General features: G+C 41.4%; 2 protein-coding genes across 4 annotated transcripts in view; one reads left to right on the top strand and one right to left on the bottom strand.

Moving 5' to 3' along the window:
* The window catches only part of IRAG2 (inositol 1,4,5-triphosphate receptor associated 2), a 64,529-nt gene extending 48,126 nt beyond the window's left edge, over positions 1-16,403 (top strand). The window contains 16 exon segments of the mRNA XM_054036887.1: positions 807-853; positions 942-1,006; positions 1,123-1,239; positions 4,211-4,296; positions 5,217-5,289; positions 6,639-6,696; positions 6,782-6,809; positions 7,653-7,793; positions 9,966-10,100; positions 11,991-12,138; positions 13,160-13,203; positions 13,890-13,967; positions 14,051-14,115; positions 14,572-14,673; positions 14,853-14,960; positions 15,659-16,403. Of these exon segments, the coding sequence (XP_053892862.1) occupies positions 807-853; positions 942-1,006; positions 1,123-1,239; positions 4,211-4,296; positions 5,217-5,289; positions 6,639-6,696; positions 6,782-6,809; positions 7,653-7,793; positions 9,966-10,100; positions 11,991-12,138; positions 13,160-13,203; positions 13,890-13,967; positions 14,051-14,115; positions 14,572-14,673; positions 14,853-14,960; positions 15,659-15,902 (1,539 nt within the window). The 3' untranslated portion in view covers positions 15,903-16,403.
* Positions 16,251-21,611, bottom strand: part of DNAI7 (dynein axonemal intermediate chain 7) — a 46,364-nt gene continuing 41,003 nt past the window's right edge. For 2 of the 3 annotated variants that reach the window (XM_054036897.1, XM_054036906.1), the window contains exons 12-15: positions 20,494-20,708; positions 19,559-19,726; positions 19,184-19,297; positions 16,251-16,683 (exon numbers count right to left, since the gene is read on the bottom strand). In XM_054036897.1, coding sequence (XP_053892872.1) covers positions 16,408-16,683; positions 19,184-19,297; positions 19,559-19,726; positions 20,494-20,708 — 773 coding nt within the window. In that variant the 3' untranslated portion in view covers positions 16,251-16,407. The remainder of the gene's footprint in view (positions 16,684-19,183; positions 19,298-19,558; positions 19,727-20,493; positions 20,709-21,611) is intronic. The other variant, XM_054036915.1, reaches the window with a different exon arrangement.

The following is a 21,611-nucleotide window of genomic DNA, read 5'->3' on the forward strand; positions in this document are numbered from 1 at the left end:
TGAAAAAACGAGTGCCTTTCTGCTCTAAGATCTGGTGGATGTGGTACAATGTTGCTATTAGTAGGAATCAAAAATGGAGACTTGAATGTAAATGTTCATCTCTTAAACAACATGTAATTTAACCCGAGCAAAAGCTCATTGTCTCGTAGAAGCAACACTGATTCAGCTTCAGAGCTTTTTCTAGTGTTGCTTTCTGAATTTCTGGAAGGGACTATGTCCCCAAATCATCTTAGTGAGCAATGTAGCATGGCTTTGAAAGTGGTGGGGGAAACAAATGGCAGGAAAGGCCAAGTGGCTTTGTTTCTCTTCAAGACTTGCATCACAATCTCAGTTCAGTTTAAAGTGTGTGTGTCGGGGGGGGGGGGGGAGGGGAGGAAATCTAGCATTGTGACATTTCTTTGAAACAACACACTTTGATTTTAAAGTGTGAAGCTCTTTGGCATAAAGGTCAGGAGTACAGCTTTTTGTAACAAAACTATAGATGTGAACAGATTTCCCCCCAAAATTACTACTTCTACAAAAACATAATTACACTCCCCTGGTAGTAACAGTATTAAAACATACACTATACATCTAGAGCTGGCTTAAAAACATGGGCAGGGGAGGGTGCAAACTTTTTTTTTTTTTTTTTTTTTTTAAATAACCCCCTCTCTACTGAAATGAATGTATTTCAACCAGATCTAGATACATCTAAAGGAATTGTTTAAGACTGGGACCTGGTAAATATTATAAATTTGCTTTACACAAGAAGTAATGTCCTATTACAAGTATAAACACTAAAACACTTTAACATTTCTTTTGTTAAGGAGAGTAGTGCTTTGCCTTTAACATCGGATAATCCAGTCTTGTCCAGGTCAGTCTCTGTGTATACATTTAATTCTTAAATAAATTAACCAGACCTATCAGATCATGAATGTCTAAGTGTTTTCCTGTCTTGGCAGTGAACATTCAACACCATCCCAAGAAGAAGATATTACATCTTCTTTGGAGAGCTCTATATCAACTGGTAAGTTCTTAAAGTGGAAGCACAGTGATCCATGAATTTTGTCTGACTAAGATTCCCTTGAGTATATGCAGCTTTTTAGCAGTAATGGCTCTGCCTTCTATTGCCTCCTATTATAGAATTGCTCGCCATGGAGACACAATTGTCGGAGGCTTCATGGGCAAAAGATGAAGACACATCAACCTGTATAGCAATGAAGAAAAATAAAGATAAGGATCTGAATAATGATGTATCAGGTATTGTAGCTGCTCTGAAGATTTATCATGTGATGGGGAAACTGCTTGCTTCCAACATATCTTTTTGAAGTGAGGAAGTTGAGTAAGAATTTGTGCAAAGCTCTCTCTCCGTCTACACTATGTTCAGAATAATAACTTTTTGGCCTGCAACTGCTTCCGGATTTCACTGGGGTTCTGCACAAGTATAGGGCTTTGCCTGGGCAGAGACCATTGCAGGATTAGGGCTTAAGACACTGCAAAAAGGGGCACGTAGAATGAGTTGGTAAAGGTGATTACTCTCCTGCCAGGGCTGGCAATCCAGGCACCTTTCATAAGCATTAAATTTAATGCAGCTCTTCTGGAAAATGTAAACAAATGAAAAAGATTCCAAAGCACTGTGCCGCATGATCCGTTGAAGGGAAATGGGGAAACCTCAGTCAATCTATGTCAAACTTGAGCGGCCCAAAACACTGGGGAGAGGTTGGGGTGGGGAGAGAGTGAGGGAAGAGTTCTCATTGAGGTCAAGCAACACTATTCTCATCTTTGTTCCTGAATGTGTTTCCTTCACTTAGGGTACATCTACACTACAGCGGGGAGTCGATTTAAGATACGCAAATTCAGCTACGTGAATAGTGTAGCTGAATTCGACGTATTGCAGCCGACTTACCCCGTTGTGAGGACGGCGGCAAAATCGACTTCTGCCGCTTTTTGTCGGCGGCACTTACTACCACCTCCGCTGGTGGAGTTAGAGCGCCGATTTGGGGATCGATTGTCGCGTCCCAACGGGACGCGATAAATCGATCCCCGAGAGGTCGATTTCTACCCGCCGATTCAGGCGGGTAGTATAGACCAGACCTCTGTAAAACAAATGTCCCTACTTTTCTCCTTGAGCACACACAAGTCTAAGTTAAGGAAAATCATACATATACAGAGTATATTTTTAAGAAAAGCTGACTTAGAGTACACTGCACAGAATAGCAGAGAACACTTGTTTTAAATATTGATTTGTAATTTGGAATGTACTTCTAGAATATGCTAATTTGGTCAGTAATGGACCCCAGAGATGTCATTCTTTTTCTGAACATTCATCTTCCTTTGGGCTGGGTTCTGAAGTCTCTCATTTTAGACGCCAGATTTAAGTATTTGTTTCTTCACTAGTAATTTCCTTTCTAATTTACCTTCATAAACTTTTTCTTGGAAAAACAGACCAGCCTGGCTTCAGAAAGTAGCATTGCTGAAGATATTTCACTTGGCTTATCAATGACTCGATGGGTGGAAGCACACAGTCTTAAGCATAGAGCCGGAATGGGGTAGGATGGCAGAGCTGTGCCCATAGCTTGGATCCTACTAGTGCTAGTTGAAATCTCAATATCCAGTTGTCCTGTATCTTCCACGTTGTACTAAACTGTCAGCACTCCGCTTATATCTAAGGCATCGCTATACTTCTACAGAATGTCTTTCTAATACACAAATAGAGGCAGAGGGTTATTGATGGTTTGCTACTGTTGCTTTCAATAGTGCCAACCATAACGTCTATTGCTTTTTGAAAGAACAAGGTAGGCTTTGTAGGACTTGTTGGTTTGTTTGTTACTAGTGTTAATTCAGTGTAAAGTCTGTAAAAGAGAAAATTCTAAAAGTCCAGTTCTCGATCACACTATTGACCATGTTGCACATCCTGTTTCTTTGGTTGGTACTAATATAGACTCGTGTTTTGTTAATTTTTAAAAGAGATTCTTTGTAGCTAGAGCTGCCATTGCAGGAGAAATGAACTCTTGGAATTGCCTAACCTTTTGAGTGCTTGACTGTGCAAACTTAATATTGCATTAGGTCTAGCTCCCTGTACACTACTTCTTTTGAATGTTTTAAAAATTCAGCAGCCTCTCCAATGGAGCATATAACATCCTAAAAACCAGAGGTGATTGGTTGTGGCACTTAGTGATGTCTGCTGCTTAGACTAGAGTTGAGCAGTTTGCTGCACTCACCAGTTTGTTGCCCTTTGATCTGTAGCTCACAACCCTTGGAGTTTAATCTACTCTAGCAGTAGAGCTTCTACATTCTTGCAGCTGAACAACTATCTGTACTGTGTACCACAGTTCACTTCAGACACCAAAGTGTCTACTGCACATGGGTCCTGTGTCTTCTGACATTATTCTAGCTTTTCGAATAAAGACCTAGCGCATGAAGCGGAGCATGAAGGTGCATTCAAGCTTCTAGGTGATGGTAACTGAATTACATCTGTTGTGCTCGCTCCCTCACACCCTATATTGCTAAGCAGAGCACCACTTCCAAACCTCCTTTAGCCTCTTCATGTGAGATCAGAAATATTTCTTACAACTGTAAACTGACTGACTTTTATTTTATTTTTTTAATTTAACTTCCCTCCGTTGCCCCCAAAATCAAATAATCAAAGCATAGAAAACTTCAATTTTCCAAAACAATTGCTTTGGGCTGAATATATAGAAACTGTCTTGCAAACTTAGAGCAGCTGCAACCAGCATGACTGATCAATACAAAGCGGTAGCCCTTCGTGTTGTGATGCTTTGATTCAATAAATGTGCCATAGCAGCACTGCCTGCGCTTTCTTTGCAGGGGGGAGGGATAGCTCAGTGGTTTGAGCATTGGCCTGCTAAACCCAGGGTTGTGAGTTCAATCCTTGAGGGGGCCACTTAAGGATCTAGGGCAAAATCAGTACTTGGTTCTGCTAGTGAAGGCAGGGGGCTGGACTCAATGACCTTTCAGGGTCCCTTCCAGCTCTATGAGATAGGTATATCTCCATATATTTATTTATTTTTTATTTATTTCTACAGCACTCTGTGCTGCTGGCTTTTAAAGGCCTCTTTCTTTATTGCATTTTCTTCTGGTAATTACTACGGAGTGGGGGGTGGGGGTATGAGAGAGCAGTGGTGGTTCCCGCTTTAGAAATCTAGTTAATGGGTAACATTTGTTCATCTTTGAAATCTTTACATCCACTTTCTGGAATATCTCTCTTCAGATACGGATCTGACGACTAAAAGTGAATTTTGCCCCATCATGGACAATCACAAAACTACACCTGAAAAAGAATTACACCTAGATCTGGTAAGAGCTGTACTAGACTGCTAAAGTTCTAGGAATGCTGGCATGTGCAACCCATTGGCTTTAGCTGTAAGAGAAGACAAGCAATGCTGAAGTGACAGTGGTGGCTTGAGAAACAGATTGCTTGGTATGTCTGAAAAGTCCCACACTGGAAAACCTACTAAGGATGAAAGGGGTAAGCACCACCATGGGTTGGACTCCCCTCCCAGAGACTGCACTACCAATTCCTTGGCTGGTGTCAGTTGGCTGCCAATGGAGCTATGATGATTTACATAAGCTGAGGATCTGGTCCAGTGATTCCCCTCATGGGTTCAGGCCAGATGGGACAGGCTTGGTGGTGGTTGGTTTTGGGTTTTTTTCCTGCCCATCCTGGGCTACTTTAAATTCTCTCCATCTCGTATTCCAGCATAGTAATCTGACTGCTTAAGAAGTTCTAGATAGTGTCACTTCATGAGGAGTTTGCAAGGTAACTTGAGCGTTCTCCAAGGAAGACCCAAACTGCTTTAGGGAAGGGAAGCCTTCCAACCCATTCAAGAACTAGTTTCCATACACGGCAAAAAGAAGAACAGGAGTACTTGTGGCACCTTAGAGACTAACAAATTTATTAGAGCATAAGCTTTCGTGGACTACAGCCCACTTCTTCGGATGCATATAGAAGAAGTGGGCTGTAGTCCACGAAAGCTTATGCTCTAATAAATTTGTTAGTCTCTAAGGTGCCACAAGTACTCCTGTTCTTCTTTTTGCGGATACAGACTAACACGGCTGTTACTCTGAAACTTGTCATACACGGCAGTGGCAGCAGTATAAAGTACCTGATTAGTTCACACAAACCCACTGTAGGACTAGAGTACCTCCATCATAACTGATCTTATTGTCAAGTATTTGTGGCAAGTTTGTATAATTACTCTCTTAACCATTTTTAGGAGACAGATGGGGAAATGGAAGCTATTAAAGAGCAGAGTGAACAAGTGTCTGCTACAGTTTCTGGTAGAAAAGGTAAGTGGTCCTTGCTGAAATTCACATCACTTAACACATTACAGCGCATGCTTGGTTAGTGTTCCAGTAAAACACATTGGTCTTAAACTTCAGAATATTTAAATGTTCTTATCCCTAATTTCTTTGTTGTGTTTGCTGTACAACTGAACTATTGCTTGTAAAAGTGGAACAGACTATCTTAATGCTTAACTATGATGGTGAAAACTCTTAAATGTGTATATAATGCAACATAAAACCCTCTCTGAAACCAGGATGAGGACACTGCTCTCAGTATGAGAAAATAACATTGTTTGTAGTTTTCAACTGGGTGTGAAGAGCTGGTGAACCACTGAGCAGATCATGTTTGTTACAGGAATGATGGTCAATTCTGATACCATGGTGACAGGAATGTCCCAGGTTCCTACCAGGGTAAAAGCAGTTGCCAACACAGACCTAGGATTATTGTTCATGTAAAGAGCTGACCGCTACAGAAGCTTTTTTTACCTTGTATGATGTGCTTATTATAGTCTGGCTTTGGAGAGGGAAGCAGCTTTGTCCATTTTAAGTTGTGTAAACTTTAAAGTGTTTGTCATTAGGCATTAAAATGGAGAGGAACAGAATGTTATCCTACAAAGACATGCTCTTTGTCCACCTCCTACCAGCACTAGTCTAATCCAGCTGTATTTTCCCTTGGACAGGAACGAGAACTCCTTAGGGGTCTCCAAACAGGCCAAGTTTTTACTACACCCAATGATATCCTAATGCTAACTATGATACTAGCATCCCCTACTCCAACAGGGATATAAAGCAACTTCTTTCAACCCATCAAAGCTTTGGGCAGTGTAAGAATCTGAAAGCTGGGTGGCAGTTTCTAAAAAGGGAAAGCCAGCCTGGATTCAGTAGAAGTGCCTCACCTTTAGTCTTGGCTGTCCCCACCCATGTGCTGATCCTTACTGAACTATTAATAGCGTGTTTGGGGAGGCTTCTATAATGCTTATCTTGAAGTAGTGGGTTGTGGAGAGGAGGTTGCAGTGGGGACTGAAACGAAAACCAAAGATCCAACTACTGCAAATTCAGATCTGGACTTCTGTAGTTAAGGCCACAAACTAATCAAACAAGGACTGACTCTTTGGAGTCTTGGCCATTGAAAGGAAACACTAATGAGCTGCCTTGCTGACTTTTAACCTAGTTCTAATGCACATTGATGTTGCTACTTCTATTACCAGACAATAGTTCAACCCAAGTCTTAATCCAGTTTTTCCCTCTTGGGACTGAACTTTTAAGTCTTTTTTGTAAACTCCTCTTTTTAAGGGGAGTTTATTCCTCAACCTAACAACTAAAATTGTGTGTGTTGTTTCTTTAATTATCAGGGAATTCTTCTCCCACTATGACTGGCCTTAAAGTGACCAAAACCAAACAAAATGACAAGTATGTATCTCATGTAATCTGATGCCCACTTGCATTTACTTCGCACTATGCTCTTCTTATGTGGTTATTCCTTTTCCTCCTACAGTGTTTCTCCTAACGAGAAGGAGATGGAGGTGAGTCTTAACTACTTGTATCCTGAAATATTTCAGCCAGTAGAACTTTCTAATGGTCCTTTCATTCTGAAATTCAGGTAAAGCATTTTTCAATGTACTGAGTGGTTTTGAAATTGACCTTCTGCCTCCCCTTAAATTAATGAAATTCATGTAATCCTTGATTTAGGTAAATATTCATGCAAGTGGTGGTGTTGGACTTCCATGTCCAATTGAAGCCCCCTGTGTGCTAGCGGTGAAGGGAGATCCTTTCAGAGGATGAAGCTGAAATCTGTTTATCAAAAGATGCTCATAAGCAGTGCAGGAAAACGGGGCAGAGGAGGAAGGCTATAAAAACGAAGACTCTTGTCACTATATAAACTTTTGGGTTTGAATTTTCTCTACTGGTGTCATTTTATAGGGGGAAGGAGAGTTCTGGCCTAGACACAAGCTTCAGCCTAAACAGAATGTGCTAACAGTACAGTTCATATTGCCAGGCAGAATTGTTTCATGTTGCCTTTCCCAACAGGATGGACTGTTGGGGATGTGGGGGGGGGGGGGGGGGATGGAGGGGGGGGAGAGAGAGAGAGAGGCTATTCTGGTGGTAAACTAATTATCTATCACTAGAGATGGGTAGAGTTGCAAATTTTGATTTTATTTTATTTTATTTTTTATTTTATTTTATTTAAATTCGAAGCCTGTTGGGGTGGGTTCAGAACTGGTGACCTCTCCTACAACTCCTCCTGTCATTCATTAGCAATAGCTATTGAGTCTCTGAGGTAACTCTTAGTCCTGAATATACTTCTATGTTGCCTGATCAGTCATGACTTTTTTTTTTTTCCCCCCCTCTCTCTTCCCCTACAAAAGGCAGAGTTTCTCAGATTGTCTCTGGGCTTTAAATGTGACTTGTTCACCTTGGATAAGCGAGTGAGGCTTGAAGAAAGGTCCCGAGATTTGGCTGAAGAAAACTTGAAAAAGGAGATCATGAATGGGCTGAAGCTGCTGGAGGTTAGCAATGGATGAGATTGGAAGGAGGGAGGGTACAAGTGGCCTGACAGTACATTTTAACCATAGAAATGTGGGGCTGGAAGGACCCTAAATAGGTCTTCAAGTCCAACTGGCTGTGCAGAGGTAGGACCAAATATACCTAGACCATCCCTGACCGGTGTCTGTCTAGCCTGTTGTTTTTAAAAACCTCCAGTGATGAGGCTTCCACAACTTTTCTTGGAAGCCTGTTCCAGAACTTAACTGTCCTTGTAGTTAAAGTTTTCTTCCTAATAGCTACCCTAAATTTTCCTTGCTGCAGATTAAGCCCATTACTTCTCCATGTCCTCTCAGGGAATGACCAGAACAATTGATCAGTAATCTTCATAACAGCCCTTAAGCCTTCAAATATGTTATCAGGTTCTTTCTCTTCACTCCCGTCCCCCCACACCACCTTAGTCTTTCCCTTCTCCCTCTCCCCCCCCCCCCCCCCCAAAGACTAACTATGGCCAGTCTTCGAATGTTCCCTAATAGGTCAGGTTTTTCTTAAACCTTTTTATCATTTTGTTGTTGTTGCTGTTGTTGCTCTCCTATATGGACTCTTCAGTTCCAGGCACCACAATTTAGGAAAGATGTGGACACACTGAACACAATATGCCTATTGAGGCCTCACCAGTGCCAAGTAGAGTGGGACAATTACCTCCTTTGTCTTACATAAACACCCCAGTTAATACAGCCCAGAATGTTAGCCTTTTTTGCAACTGCATCACACTGACTCCTATTCAATTTCTAATCTACTATAACACCCAGATCCTTTTCAGCATTATAACTGCTTAGCCAGTTATTTCCTCATTTTGGCTTTGTCCATTTGACTTTTCTTTCCCAAGGGTAATACTTTACACTTGTCTCTACTGAATTTTATATTGTTGATTTTAGACCAATTCTCCTATTTGTCAAGGTAATTTTGAATTCTAATCCTGTCCTCCAAAGTACTTGCAACCTCTCCCAGCTTGGTGTCAGCCACAAAGTTTATAAGCACATTCTCCTCTCCATTATCCAAGTAACTAATGAAGATATTTATTACATCCTCCCAGTGTGACCGCAAACCACTGATAACTACTCTTTAAGTACAGTCTTTCAATTCCTTGCACACCCAGCTTATAGTAACTTCATTTAGGCTACACTAGAGAGCTTTCAGCGGTACTGCTGCTGAGAGAGCTCTCCCATCGGCTTGCTTAAGGCTACATCTACACTACAGGGGGGAGTCGATTTAAGATACGCAAATTCAGCTACGTGAATAGCGTAGCTGAATTCGACGTATCGCAGCCAACTTACCCCGCTGTGAGGACGGCGGCAAAATCGACCTCTGCGGCTTCCTGTCAACGGCGCTTACTCCCACCTCCGCTGGTGGAGTAAGAGCGTCGATTCGGGGATCGATTGTCGCGTCCCGTTGGGACGCGATAAATCGATCCCAGAGAGGTCGATTTCTACCCGCCGATTCAGGCAGGTAGTGTAGACCTAGCCTAATACACCCCCAATGAGTGGTGGTAGCAGCTCGCCTGCTGATGTAGTGCTGTCCACACTGGCACTTAGGTTGGTGTAACTTATGTCATTTGGGGGTAGCTTATTCTCACTGCTGAGCGACCTAAGTTATATCGATATAAGTGGTGGTGTACACAGCCTTACTTAATGTAAAGTTTTTGCTGAAATTTATTTTTGGATTTGATGATATAAATAGAGTAAAAAAAATGACTCTGTTTAGCACTGAGGTTCTGTTTTTTGTTTTTTTTATATATATATTTTTGTAATGTGTATATTACACACACTGAAGCATTTTTATAGAGCAACAAATGGGAAATTCTCCTGTTCAGAGTGCTCTTGTAGTGAGCTGATCAAACCATAAGGTGAATGTCAAGGTTACAATTCTTAGCTGATTTACATCGGCTAACTCCTTTGTTTTTTCCAGTGGTGCTGTATTTAGTTACACCAACTGATTATCTGGCCCTAATATACTTGATCATGCAAACAGGTACGCCCAAGCAGAATCCCATTTAGCTGTGATCGCTTCCTTTGCAGAGTAACATTCACTCCACAAGCCTCTAGAACGGCATCTCAGTTATTTACTAATCATCAGCACTGTTACATTTCCCTCTTCTTTCCTCCCCACTTCTCCCCCTCTGCCCATGAACTTCTTAGTCTCTAGCACCTTTGTGTGATGAAGATAACCAAGCACAGGAGATCATTAAGAAGCTGCAGAAAAGCTTGCAGTTCCTTAGCCAGTATGCTGCCAGACTTGCTAGTAGAGCAGAGATGTTGGGAGCCATTAATCAGGTAATCTGATTCAATTACTACTTTATGTAAAGTAAGGAAGGTTTCTTTAGTCTAAAGCTCTCTTTAACAGATTCCACTCAGTATTTGTAATTGAACTTCTATTTTATACAGTACACAATTTACTGGAACAATATTATTAAAAAGCATTATGTTGGTTGGCTGCACACTCATTTGTATCACTGTAACATCTAGGAGCCCTATTCATGGACAAGGATCCTATTGTGGTAGGTGCTGTACAAGTAAAACAAAAGCAGTCCCTATCCCCCAAAACCTACACTTTAAGTATAAGACAAGATACAACAGCTGGATAGACAGATGGGAGTATGGTGAGATAATATCCATCAGATAGGCAATGGTCTCAGCACACCAGGGGCCTAACCATTGTCAAGTTTTTATAGGCATCGTGGAAAAGGGGAGGTTTTAAGGAAGACAAAAATGAGTTTTGCGGATGTTTACAGGAAGCATCTCCCAGGCATGAGGGGCAGTATGGGGGAAAGCATGAAGGTGCTTGAAAACTTAACAAGTGGGGGATGGAGATATTGTGGGTTCTCCCCCACCCCCCAAGACCTCTTCCAAAACTTCAGTCTCATCACTCAGGTTCCTTTTATTTGGCATACAGCAAAGCTATATGGAGTTGATCGGGCTAAAGCATCTGGGATGGGTATAGGGTGTACGCACATCCAAAGTTACACACAACTTCTCCTTGTATACATTTCTACCAACACTATAACACATGCTTTCCTAACTATACATTGCATCACATGCTTTGGGATTGGCTTGGTTACTCTGCAGGAACCAATCCCTGTACCTGTCCATACTGTGTGTATGCATGATCTGCTTTTTACCCGCTCTTCCATTCCAGGCTTATCTTGTCCATTGTAAATGGTATCAGGGTGTTCCCCCTTATCTCAGCTAGTACAGATATCCCATCTCTAGTCTACTGATCCATTTAACTTCCCAATCGTACCCACTAAAAATGAGGCAAGTCACTTATCATAGAAATGTAGGACTGGAAGAGCGCTCAACAGGTCCAGTCCAGTCCCCTGCACCAAGGCAGGACTAATGATTATCTAAATCAGTGGTTCTCAAACTTTTTTACTGGTGACCCCTTTCACATAGCAAGCCTCTGAGCATGACACCCCCCCCCTTATAAATTAAAAACACTTATATTTTTTAACACCATTATAAATGCTGGAGGCAAAGCGGGGTCTGGGGTGTAGGATGACAGCTCGCAACCCCCCATGTTATAACCTTGTGACCCCCTGAGGGGTCCCGACCCCCAGTTTAAGAACCCCTGATCTAAATCATCCCTGACAGATGTCTAATCTGTTACTGTCATGTCCAGTTACTTGTGTCTTGGTCAACATGAGACTGGCAACATGGGCAATCAGAGGCAGAAGTCAACATCTCAATAGTGAATGAGAGATAATAGGTCATGAAGGGCCTCGAAACTTAAGACAGGCAGCTTGTGCTTGATAGAGAGAGGGGAGCCAGTGGGGGGATTCAGAGTAGGGTGACCAGACAGCAAATGTGAAAAATCGGGACAGGGGTGGGGGGTAATAGGAGCCTATATAAGAAAAAGACCCAAAAATCGGGACTGTCCCTATAAAATCGGGACATCTGGTCACCCTAATTCAGAGAGGCGATGTGGTCAAAGAAATCTGCTAGGAAAATGATCTTTGCAGCAACATTCTGAATGGATGAGTGAGGCAAGATTGAGAAAAGGAAGCTGCTGTGATCAAGATGTGAGATGAGACAAGAATGTTTGTTGAGTGGATAGATATGAAAGGCCGTAAATTAGAATGATTATGTGGGTGGTTTTACTCCAAGCATAATTCAGTGTCCTGAAGAGCTAACGTCTTTCACCCAGTATTGCATTTACTTTGCTAGGAGAGCCGTGTCAGTAAGGCAGTAGAAGTGATGATTCAACATGTGGAAAACTTGAAACGCATGTATACCAAAGAGCATGCAGAACTTGAGGAGTTGAAACAGGTCTTGCTACAAAATGAAAGATGCTTTCACTCCTTTGGGGATCAAGGTAATTGTTAAATCTAAGCATATTTTCATTTCTCTTCTAAGTAATTGTCATCAGTTGAGCCCTTTAGCTTGTATTTATAAAGCTGCTTGACGACCTCGGATAGAGCATGTATAAAGCACCTCCTATCTCCTGTACAGTTATGATAATTGTAAATGCATAGCAGAAGAAAAGCTTATTGATAGTCCTCACTTTGATGATTATTGGAAACATTTAAGGGCAACTATAACTTCAGACTTGTAAGCAGACTTCCTGAATCTCTGAAAGCATCTCCCATTTCATCCCTGGAGTAGCAGGCCTCTTTGGAAGGTGCAACACAGGCTGGTGAACTCTTTTCTCTCATATGCAGTAAATTACAAATTGGATGTTCATTTTAATGTACATCTAGTCAATCTTCAGTGGCCTGAGTTCAGAAGTCCTAAGCTTTTGAGACTCCGATGGGAGTTGAAGGTGTTCGGTGCTCTGAAAATCAGAACACATTTCTTTAAATTTAAAAGATCCTAGTCTTACGGGCACAACACAAAAATCCTTGCAGAAGCTCTTTAGCCAAGAAGGAAGGAGTAAAAATTGGCACAGAGGAGTACTCCATCTTGTAAAAACAGATCTAACTTGGTAAAGATAAAGTAGAACTTAACCAGACATTGTTAATGAGCCCAGCAGAAGTGACCCCTCCTGCATAGGGCATGCAGTAATGTGCAACGTTAACTAGCTTAGCTAGTTTGAGCTAATGGTTACAAGTCTCTAGCTATTTCCAGTATGTATTTATTTATTGGCAATTTTTAAATTTCTTTTTAGAGAGACCAGTGGGTGAGATCAACTCACCCACTTTGTAGCCACGTTTGGCCCAGGATATTGATACACAACAACACTGATTTATTTTTGACACTTGCTGCTTGGGTTTTTTCCCCAGAGGTGCTTAGCTGCTATAAGCTTAAATAGGACCTGCAGGTGGTCAGACCATCTGGCTCTATTCCACAATGGCAATCTTTAAAAATCTGCTTACAATACCATTTCCTCTTTACAGATGAATCTACAAATAAAAAGCTTCCAAGTTCTCTCAACTTCAAGGTACCAATACCACTGAAATTATAAAAAATAAATGGAATGCTGTGTGCTCTTCAGAGCTGCCGTGTACATGTACTCCACTGGGGCTTGACATCCACATGAAATCTGTATCTATTGGGCTCTTTGTAACTCCCTAAATTCACAAAAGCAAATCGACTTGATCAGACACGCTAACATTTCAATGGAAAAACGTAACATTTCAATGTGCTGCTCTAAGTGGGTCCATAATCTCCCATGGTTTTGAGGCCTGTCTCTCTTGAGTTCAAAAACTATTGCTCTCTTGGGGTCCTCAATAATGAAGGCTTCAAAATAGGGGTCTTTTACATACTGAGCCAAGAGATATCTAAAAGCAGTGTGGCAAGTTGGCAATAGTATCCGTATTTTGGGCTCCAGTAGGTTAACTTAAGACATCTTTAAATTTCAGAATTTGCAGTAGCAGATATACAGGCATGTTGTTTCTAATCTAGAAAATAACCCGCATATTAATATGTAAAATTCCCCTTTTTAATTTTTATTTTGTTGAAGGTATACTTAAAGTATTACCCAGTAATAACCCCAGATGTAACTTTTTAGTGTTTATATGAACTAAACATCAACGTTTATAAATCTACGCCTTGAATTAGCATGCCTAAAACTAGTGGTTAATCTAACCAATGCATAATAGTTGTTAATAGCTCTTCTTTGTGTAGCCAACATCATCCCTACGAAGAGTCAGTATTGCAGCATTGCCCAGGAATATTGGAAATGCTGGTATTGGTTTGCCGCTGGTAAGTAAGGGTTGTCAAAGGGTGACTGTTTCCATTCTCAATTAGTCAGGTCTACTACATTTGCATTTTACCTTCCTTTACAGGCCCAATTATATGGAACTGATGGAAATGAAAGAAGTGACAAATTCAACAGACGATCAAGCAGTTGGTAAGGCTACTTGAGTTTTTTGTTTTTAAATGGGCCTTAATTTTTTCAACTTCATTATGGCTGTAGTAAACCATTCCACTGGAGCAGCTTATTAAGCATCTTTTGGAAGTAATGCTGTAAATGTCTATGCAATGTAAACCTTAAAGTTCAGCTTTTACAGCCACACCTGAGTGTTCACATCAAGTGGCCTGATCTGCAAATTTAAGAGGTTCAGACCTCCCATGGACTTCAACTGCAAGGACATGAGAAAATTTGAAAATCTGGCACCTTTATAATTTGTGCTTAAATTTGAAACCTGGGAGTCAAACTTGAAAAATATTGGCCAAAATCTTCGTAGCCTACTCCAACATAAATGAGCATGCTCATTTATCTCTATCTTGCACTGAAGTTATTTTCTTCACTGTGATCTGAAAGCTTTAACTGAAGTACTTATTTTCAAGTATGTACATTTGGCAGGGGCCGACTGGGATCAAAACAAAATGAGAAGCGTCCTTCACTGCGACGATTCATTAGCACGTATTCCTGGACAGAGTCTGAGGAAGAACAGTCTGAAACAAAGTAGGTCTAGATTACTTAATCTCCAAGGCTTTAAGGTGGGTTTGCTTCTTGTCCCTGACACCATGTTGCACATCCAAGCTGCTCTAAACTGGAATACTTACTCTATTTATAAAAATGTGCCTATTTATGTGTATTGATGAGTGCTTACCAGGAAAGTTAATTCTAACACTTACTTGCAGAACCAAACAGTCAGTACCACCAGTTGAAGAAATACAAGAAGACAAAGCAAGGAAGTTAAGTGTTACCCAAAGGGGGAAAAATCCATCAAAATGGAGTCTAGGATCAGCGTAAGTTTCTCAGTTGCAAACATGAATTTCTGTAAGGGGAAGTGGTGGTCAGGTGGAGGACACTGGAAGAGGAAGCAGAGTGGTAATCTTGACTTTTTATTGATGCTGCCTACTTTGAAAGGCGGACATTAAGCAATCTAATTAGCAGGTTAAAGCTCTACTTTTGGTACTAGTCAAGAACAGAACAACTTCTACTCTTACAAGCTCACAAATTCATCTTGAGATGTGATCCCTTGCAGTGTGGTGCTCTGCCTCAACACTGCCGTTGGAGATCAAAGCCTAAGGGCTTAACTAGTCCGGATAGCCCTGTCATTCTAAATCGACAGAGGAAGTCATTGAACTATACATTACATTAAACCCTCTTGTTGCAGAAAAAATGGCTGATATTTGCAATGCCTACTAGGAGATTTAGCCACACAATTTCCATTAACATGAATGGAATGTGTGAAGAAATCCCATATTTTGGCTTGGAAAATGCAGTTTTTGTGCCTCTTCAGAGTTTTATATAAAACATCTTTAGCATCTACTGCTGACCAGAGCCTGCATTCTAAACCCAGAATATAACATGCCACTGTAGCTGGCTATTAGTACAGTGCCTTCATTACATACAATTTATATTCTGGATTAGTAGTCAGACAATATGATATTTAAACTTTGAAGAAAAGCATGTCTGTCCTATGTTTATGGCTTCTCCACAGTTGCAAAATAATGTCATCGTGGGCATCTCATCTGAAGACTTCCTTCTCCAAGGCTAACAAAACTCTCTGGATTTCTCTTACCATCATTGTACTCCTTGCTGCACTCACAAGCTTCCTCACAGGTCTGTCTCTCCAAAGACCTGCAGATGCTGCCCCTGTGGGAACTGGAAGTTCCTGGACATCACTACAACAACTGCTGTGGCCATATACTGAACTTCAACACAATGGACCACCACCAGTATAACACACAATCTGTATTTTAATTTGTAAAATCTTTTTTTCTGGACTTCCTGTGTGACTCAATTTGTGTTATATAAACTAGTGTAAACATAGCTCTCGGGTCTAGAATTACTTTAACTTTCTAATATGATTTGAGGTAGCATATTTAAAATCATTTGTTTTGAAGCTTTTTAGACTATACTTAACTTTCAATGGTGTAACATTTTGAAGCACGATTTGGAAATACAACTTCCCCCTCTGACAATAGAAGACTATCTTCCTAACTGTCTGAATCCTGTTTAAGATTACAACAACTTAAAAAAATAGCCATCTCTCCTTTTGAAGTTTGTAATAAATGGGTCTAAATGTGTAGTTACTAGAAAGTAAAGAATTTTATTCACAAAAACAACTTTTATGCATTTTTAGGCATTTAAAAAGCTGTTTTGATTTGCATGTGAAATGACAGACATCAAATGTAATTTTATTGACAGAGTTCTTGATGCTCAATAAAGTTAATTTAAAATACTGGCTTAAGAGTATGTTAACACTCTAGTAGCGATGAGTAGCTGAGATATAGCATCAATAAATAGGCAACTGGCTTTCTTTACTTTTTCAATTGCTTCTTCACTGGCAAAATCTTTGATCAGATGGTAGAGAGTAGAATGAAATTCAGTATTTTCCGCTAGATCTTCTGAGAAGGCTTCACTAGTTTCACTGATTCTGAGCCTTTGTGCTCGCTGACCATTAAACATGTAAAGGGACCAGTCTTCATCTTTAACAGCATCTGTTTTAAGGTGTTCGCTCACCTACAGCAGAATGGAAGAATAAATGCTGTAACATACTACCACACTTTCTATATAGATATAAAGTTAATATAGGGAGGAAGGTTGATAGGTTGGGATGCTCAGACCCAGGCTCCAGCTGAGACTCCTTGTGTAACTTTGGATCTAGCCCTAGGTGTCTTGATCAGAAGAGGTAAACTAGTGCCTGAGTCCAAAATTTAGATCCTCACAACCCACACTCAGTTTCTACTGATTAAAATCCCCATAGCGCCAAATGTCAGTGGGCATGTGCACCACTGCTTCAATCCTGCTGCTGAGTATGAGACTTAGTGAAATGTCTAGTCTGAGCTCTTGCATTTGTCTGTCGGGGGGCCTAATAGACTAGATGGCCTTAGATGTGTCTCTATACAATGCTTACGGGATCCAGCCCTGCACAAAACAGCAGAACGTGGTGTTTTCTCCAATGCTGCATGGATTACAGCACTTCCAGTAGGAGGTGGGAAACCTAGATTCAAGCCCCTTTCTCCCCTCTGCCCCCTCACCCCCCCCCCCCCCCGAAAGAGGAGCATGGATGTGAAACCTGGGTCTTTTGCATCCTGGGTGAATGTGCTAATCACTGTTTTTTGGATGTCAGGGGCCACCACAATTCTTTGTCAGAGCTGGCTAACTAGGTTTAGGCACCTAATTCCAGAAGAGAGGCTGTAAATTCTAAGGCTAGGTCTACACTACCCGCCTGAATCGGCGGGTAGAAATCGACCTCTCGGGGATTGATTTATCGCGTCCCATCGGGACGCGACAATCAATCCCCGAATCGGCGCTCTTACTCCACCAGTGGAGGTGGGAGTAAGCGCCGCCGACAGAAAGCCGCAGAAGTCGATTTTGCCGCCATCCTCACAGCGGGGTAAGTCGGCTGCGATACGTCTAATTCAGCTACGCTATTCACGTAGCTGAATTTGCGTATCTTAAATCGACTCCCCCCCTGTAGTGTACATGTACCCTAAGTGGTGACTGAACAGTCCCTTCCACTCTGCCTGAAGCACATACCCCTGTCCTCAGCATTTTGTATTGGATAATTTTAGATGGTTCCCCACTCAGCTTGTTGGCTTTTGTGCGTCCTGTTCTAGGTACCCAGGGCTCCCCCAGGAAGGCTAACAGGAATCTTGCATATGTAACTATTTGTCCCTACACATCTAACAGCTCTAAACACACTGAGTCAAGCAACTCAGATTCCAGGATTAGCATCTCATATGTGATAATTACTATGAACATTGTAGTCTCCCTGTGATTGGACAGAAGATACCATAGCAATTCAGAAGAACAGGAGTACTTGTGGCACCTTAGAGACTAACAAATTTATTAGAGCATAAGCTTTCGTGGACTACAGCCCACTTCTTCGGATGCATAGCAATTCACTAATTCCTCTTGCAGATTCTTTGAAAGGTGGTGGTTGTTAAAGTTGTCCCTTGTGAACTGAGCATTTATTTATCCTTCATCAAAGGCAAGGAAAGGGTGGGAATATTGTACAGACTCATTTAATTGATAATACTGTTAAAATTATTTGCCTTAGAGCTCCAGATTTACTAATGGCACTTAGTATCTAGCAAGTGGGGGTTACCAGCTGTTGTTTTGCACTGCCACGCATCTTACAGAACAGAATTACTCAACCTTGACAAAAGGATACTGTGTATATTAGCCTGTAGGGGTGGGGGTGGGGGGGGGAGAGAGAGAGAGAGAGTGAGTGTGTGTGTGTGTGTGTGTGTGTGTGTGTGTGTGTGTGTGTCTGCTAGTTTCCTGCCTCTCATGGGGGTAGGGGCAAATCTATGAACTAGAATAGCAAGGGGTTTATTATCTTATCTGCAGCCAGAGGCTGCAACTGAATCTGCCCTACATACCAGCCAAAAGAGCTCCTCTCTCTTCTAGCAGGGAACAGAAAATAAGTGAGGCAGGATCTCCCTTCTCTATGCCTTGAAAGAAGGGGATGTTAAAGATCTGACACCTGAGGTCTGCCTGCAAGAGGAGAACACTGGGGACTGCTCTGAGGGGAAGGTGAGCTCAGGTTAGTTGGCCAACTAATAAAACCGTCCATATCTAATGGATAATAGAGGACTCTGACTCAGCCTACCTTTTGAATGAAAATCCTTTTTGTACCCACCTATACAGCTAGAGAAACCAGGTAGCCCTGGACTGCTCTAAACTTTCATAACCAAGCTAACAGTTATATATGCCAGGTGACCTGTAAAGCAGAGTAATGGAAGACCCAAAGAGCTGCAATCTCAATAGCCAAATGACTGTTACTTAGGAAAGGCATGGGTGAGTACACCAGGGGCCAGCCCTTAGAGAATCAGTGTAGTACACAAAGTTTTGTAAAACTTCCAAAAGCAGCTAATTCTAAAGCTATTAAAACTGCCAAGCCAGAGCGCTGCTCTGAGAAAGGTCATGAGCTACCTGTAGTTCAATGTTGCTTATCTAGTCTTACGTTACATTATTCTGGATTGTTTCTGTGGACTAAATCTAAAAGAGCAACCTTAAAAACTACTTGATCTTGACCAGATGCCAGATTCCACTTGCTCCAACTGAAAGCAAAAGCAGATGCAACCAGCGCCATCTGTTGATAAGTTGTGAATTCTGCTAGTGGAGTCTGTAACATAAAGGGTACAAATCAGAAACCACGGATCCAACAAATCACCCCACTTTATGCTAGACTACCATAATGAAAAGCAAGTTGCGCTCAAAAGACAGTGGGACAGATTCTGGTTCCTGGTCCTTTGGGTGGCTCTGCAAGCTGTCTTACCCAGGTACCCGTGGGTTCTGGGTGGCGTAGATCCACCTTTGTGCCAAAAAATTTTGTCTACAAGTAGAAAATTGGATTTAAAAAAAAAATAGTTCATAGCTGTCTCACCTTCTTGTTCACGCAGACGTACTTGTAAGAGTAGTCTGATGGGAAAATGTTCACACCAGCCTTTTTCAAAGCAATGATCAGGTCAATTAGAGATGTCCATTTTCCTGTCAAGTGGGAAAGTTGTTCACTCCCATCCACCATGACTGAAGACAGCATACACTGATTACCCTGTTGCACAATGCAATAAAAAAAAGTGTTTTCTCCAGATCCTAAGTCCCATAGTGACTACTTTATAAATACCTCTGATGCATACACATTCACCTGCACCCCATATCCCCAGCACTACCAACCAATAGCAGCCAGGACCAAAACTTCAAGTGGGGCTGTGTGCAGACTGGGAAGGAGGCATGTTTGCTATTGCCTAGCACTTAATCTGCTCTGTTCACCCCGGCCTCTAGAATGTTCCCCGCCTCGAGAGCTTAAGCAGTGCGTCAGCACATTGCCCCCATAGTGGATCTTAATTCAGCTGGCAGATACCTGTCAGATTTTGAGGGTAACTAGAAGGTAGATTTGTATGTGTAAGTCAGAGGAGGAGATTTTACACTGAGCAAGTATCATTAAAATAGCAGATTAGTTGAAGAGCTGCCTTTTAAGACTCCTAAAATAAAAGGGGGAAAGAGGGGTAATTTGTGGAGAGTTGTGCTTTGTAAGATGGCCCTAAATTTAACATGGGATGGTGGGAGCTGCAGCTTTCAAAATACATTCATTAAACTCTGTTAGCAGTATGCTGCCTGCTGGGCAAAAACCTAGGCTAAAGCACCAGTTCTATTCCCTACCCTGCACCTTCCCAATTCCAGGAGGGGAGGTCAATACACAAATATCCTCACACTTTCACCCTCACTAGGGCAGCCTGAACTCAAACATTAGCTCTGATAATGGCCTAAATAACCATTGCATTATTATTGGAGTTGCATGTATCAAGACATGTACTGTACCTTAATTTGCATTTGAACTTCTGCAAAGGCTGTAACAACCGTGAAAAGTAATTCATCTGTGCCATTAGGTCTCAGTTCCCATGACTGGTATGGCATATTGAGGTGAGCATCCTGAATCAGTGTGATTGTATAAAAAGCAGCCATCTCAAAAGAGATTTGTTTCTCTTTCATTTTGTACTTTATGTCACTGATACCATCAGTTCTCCATTGTTTGCCTATATTGTATATTAAAAAAAAAAGAGAGGGAAAAATTGTTAGCGCTGTTGCTTTTGGTAGTGGTAGTACAATACATCACATTTACTTTGGGTCAAGTGGTATGCTGAGCTCTGGAGAATATTAGGCATATAATACAGCTAATAGCTGTTAAGAGAAAGATAGTCTTACAATTGGTATCAAAATTTTCCCTAGCCTAAAAATGATAACTTAAAATGAAAACATGGATGATGGTGTAGCTAACAGTCTGGGAGCTCATTTATAATAAATACTACTCTCGAACATTAATAGAGTCAAATTCCACTTTATTACACTAATATAAACCAGGAATAACTTTACTGAAGTCCAGAGGGGGTACTTTGGACTAACACTGGTGTGAGAACAGTGTTTGGCCTTTTAAATGTATATGATTTGAAAGTAGAATTTGGCTCAAGATAGATTTATATACTATAATCTAAATTTTCTAGCTGTAATTTTTCTCATAACCATCAATGAGTACTGTTACACTGTTGTGACTAAAATAAATGGCACAGAGGAACTGCAGCACTATTAATGATAAGTTAGGCTATTGTAATTTGGTTGTTTGCACATTGAGGGAAAAAAACGGTTAGTTACCTCTCATAACTGTTGTTCTTTGAGATGTGGTGCTCATGTCCATTCCATGTTAGGTGTGTGTGCTCGCCACATGCATGGATGCCGGAAGTTTTTCCCCAGTGGTATTCATAGGGCCGGCTCTGGCACCCTCTAAAGTGGCATGGGTATACGCCGGTGTAAGAGGTGCCATTGCCCCTCCTTCAGTTCCTTCCTGCTGGAACTCCGACAGAGGGGTAGGAGGGTGGGTCATGGAATGGACGTGAGCAACACATCTCAAAGAACACCAGTTACGAAAGGTAAGTAAAGGACAG

Source organism: Malaclemys terrapin, chromosome 1 (genome assembly GCF_027887155.1).
Source record: "Malaclemys terrapin pileata isolate rMalTer1 chromosome 1, rMalTer1.hap1, whole genome shotgun sequence".
NCBI classification, from domain to species: domain Eukaryota; kingdom Metazoa; phylum Chordata; order Testudines; family Emydidae; genus Malaclemys; species Malaclemys terrapin.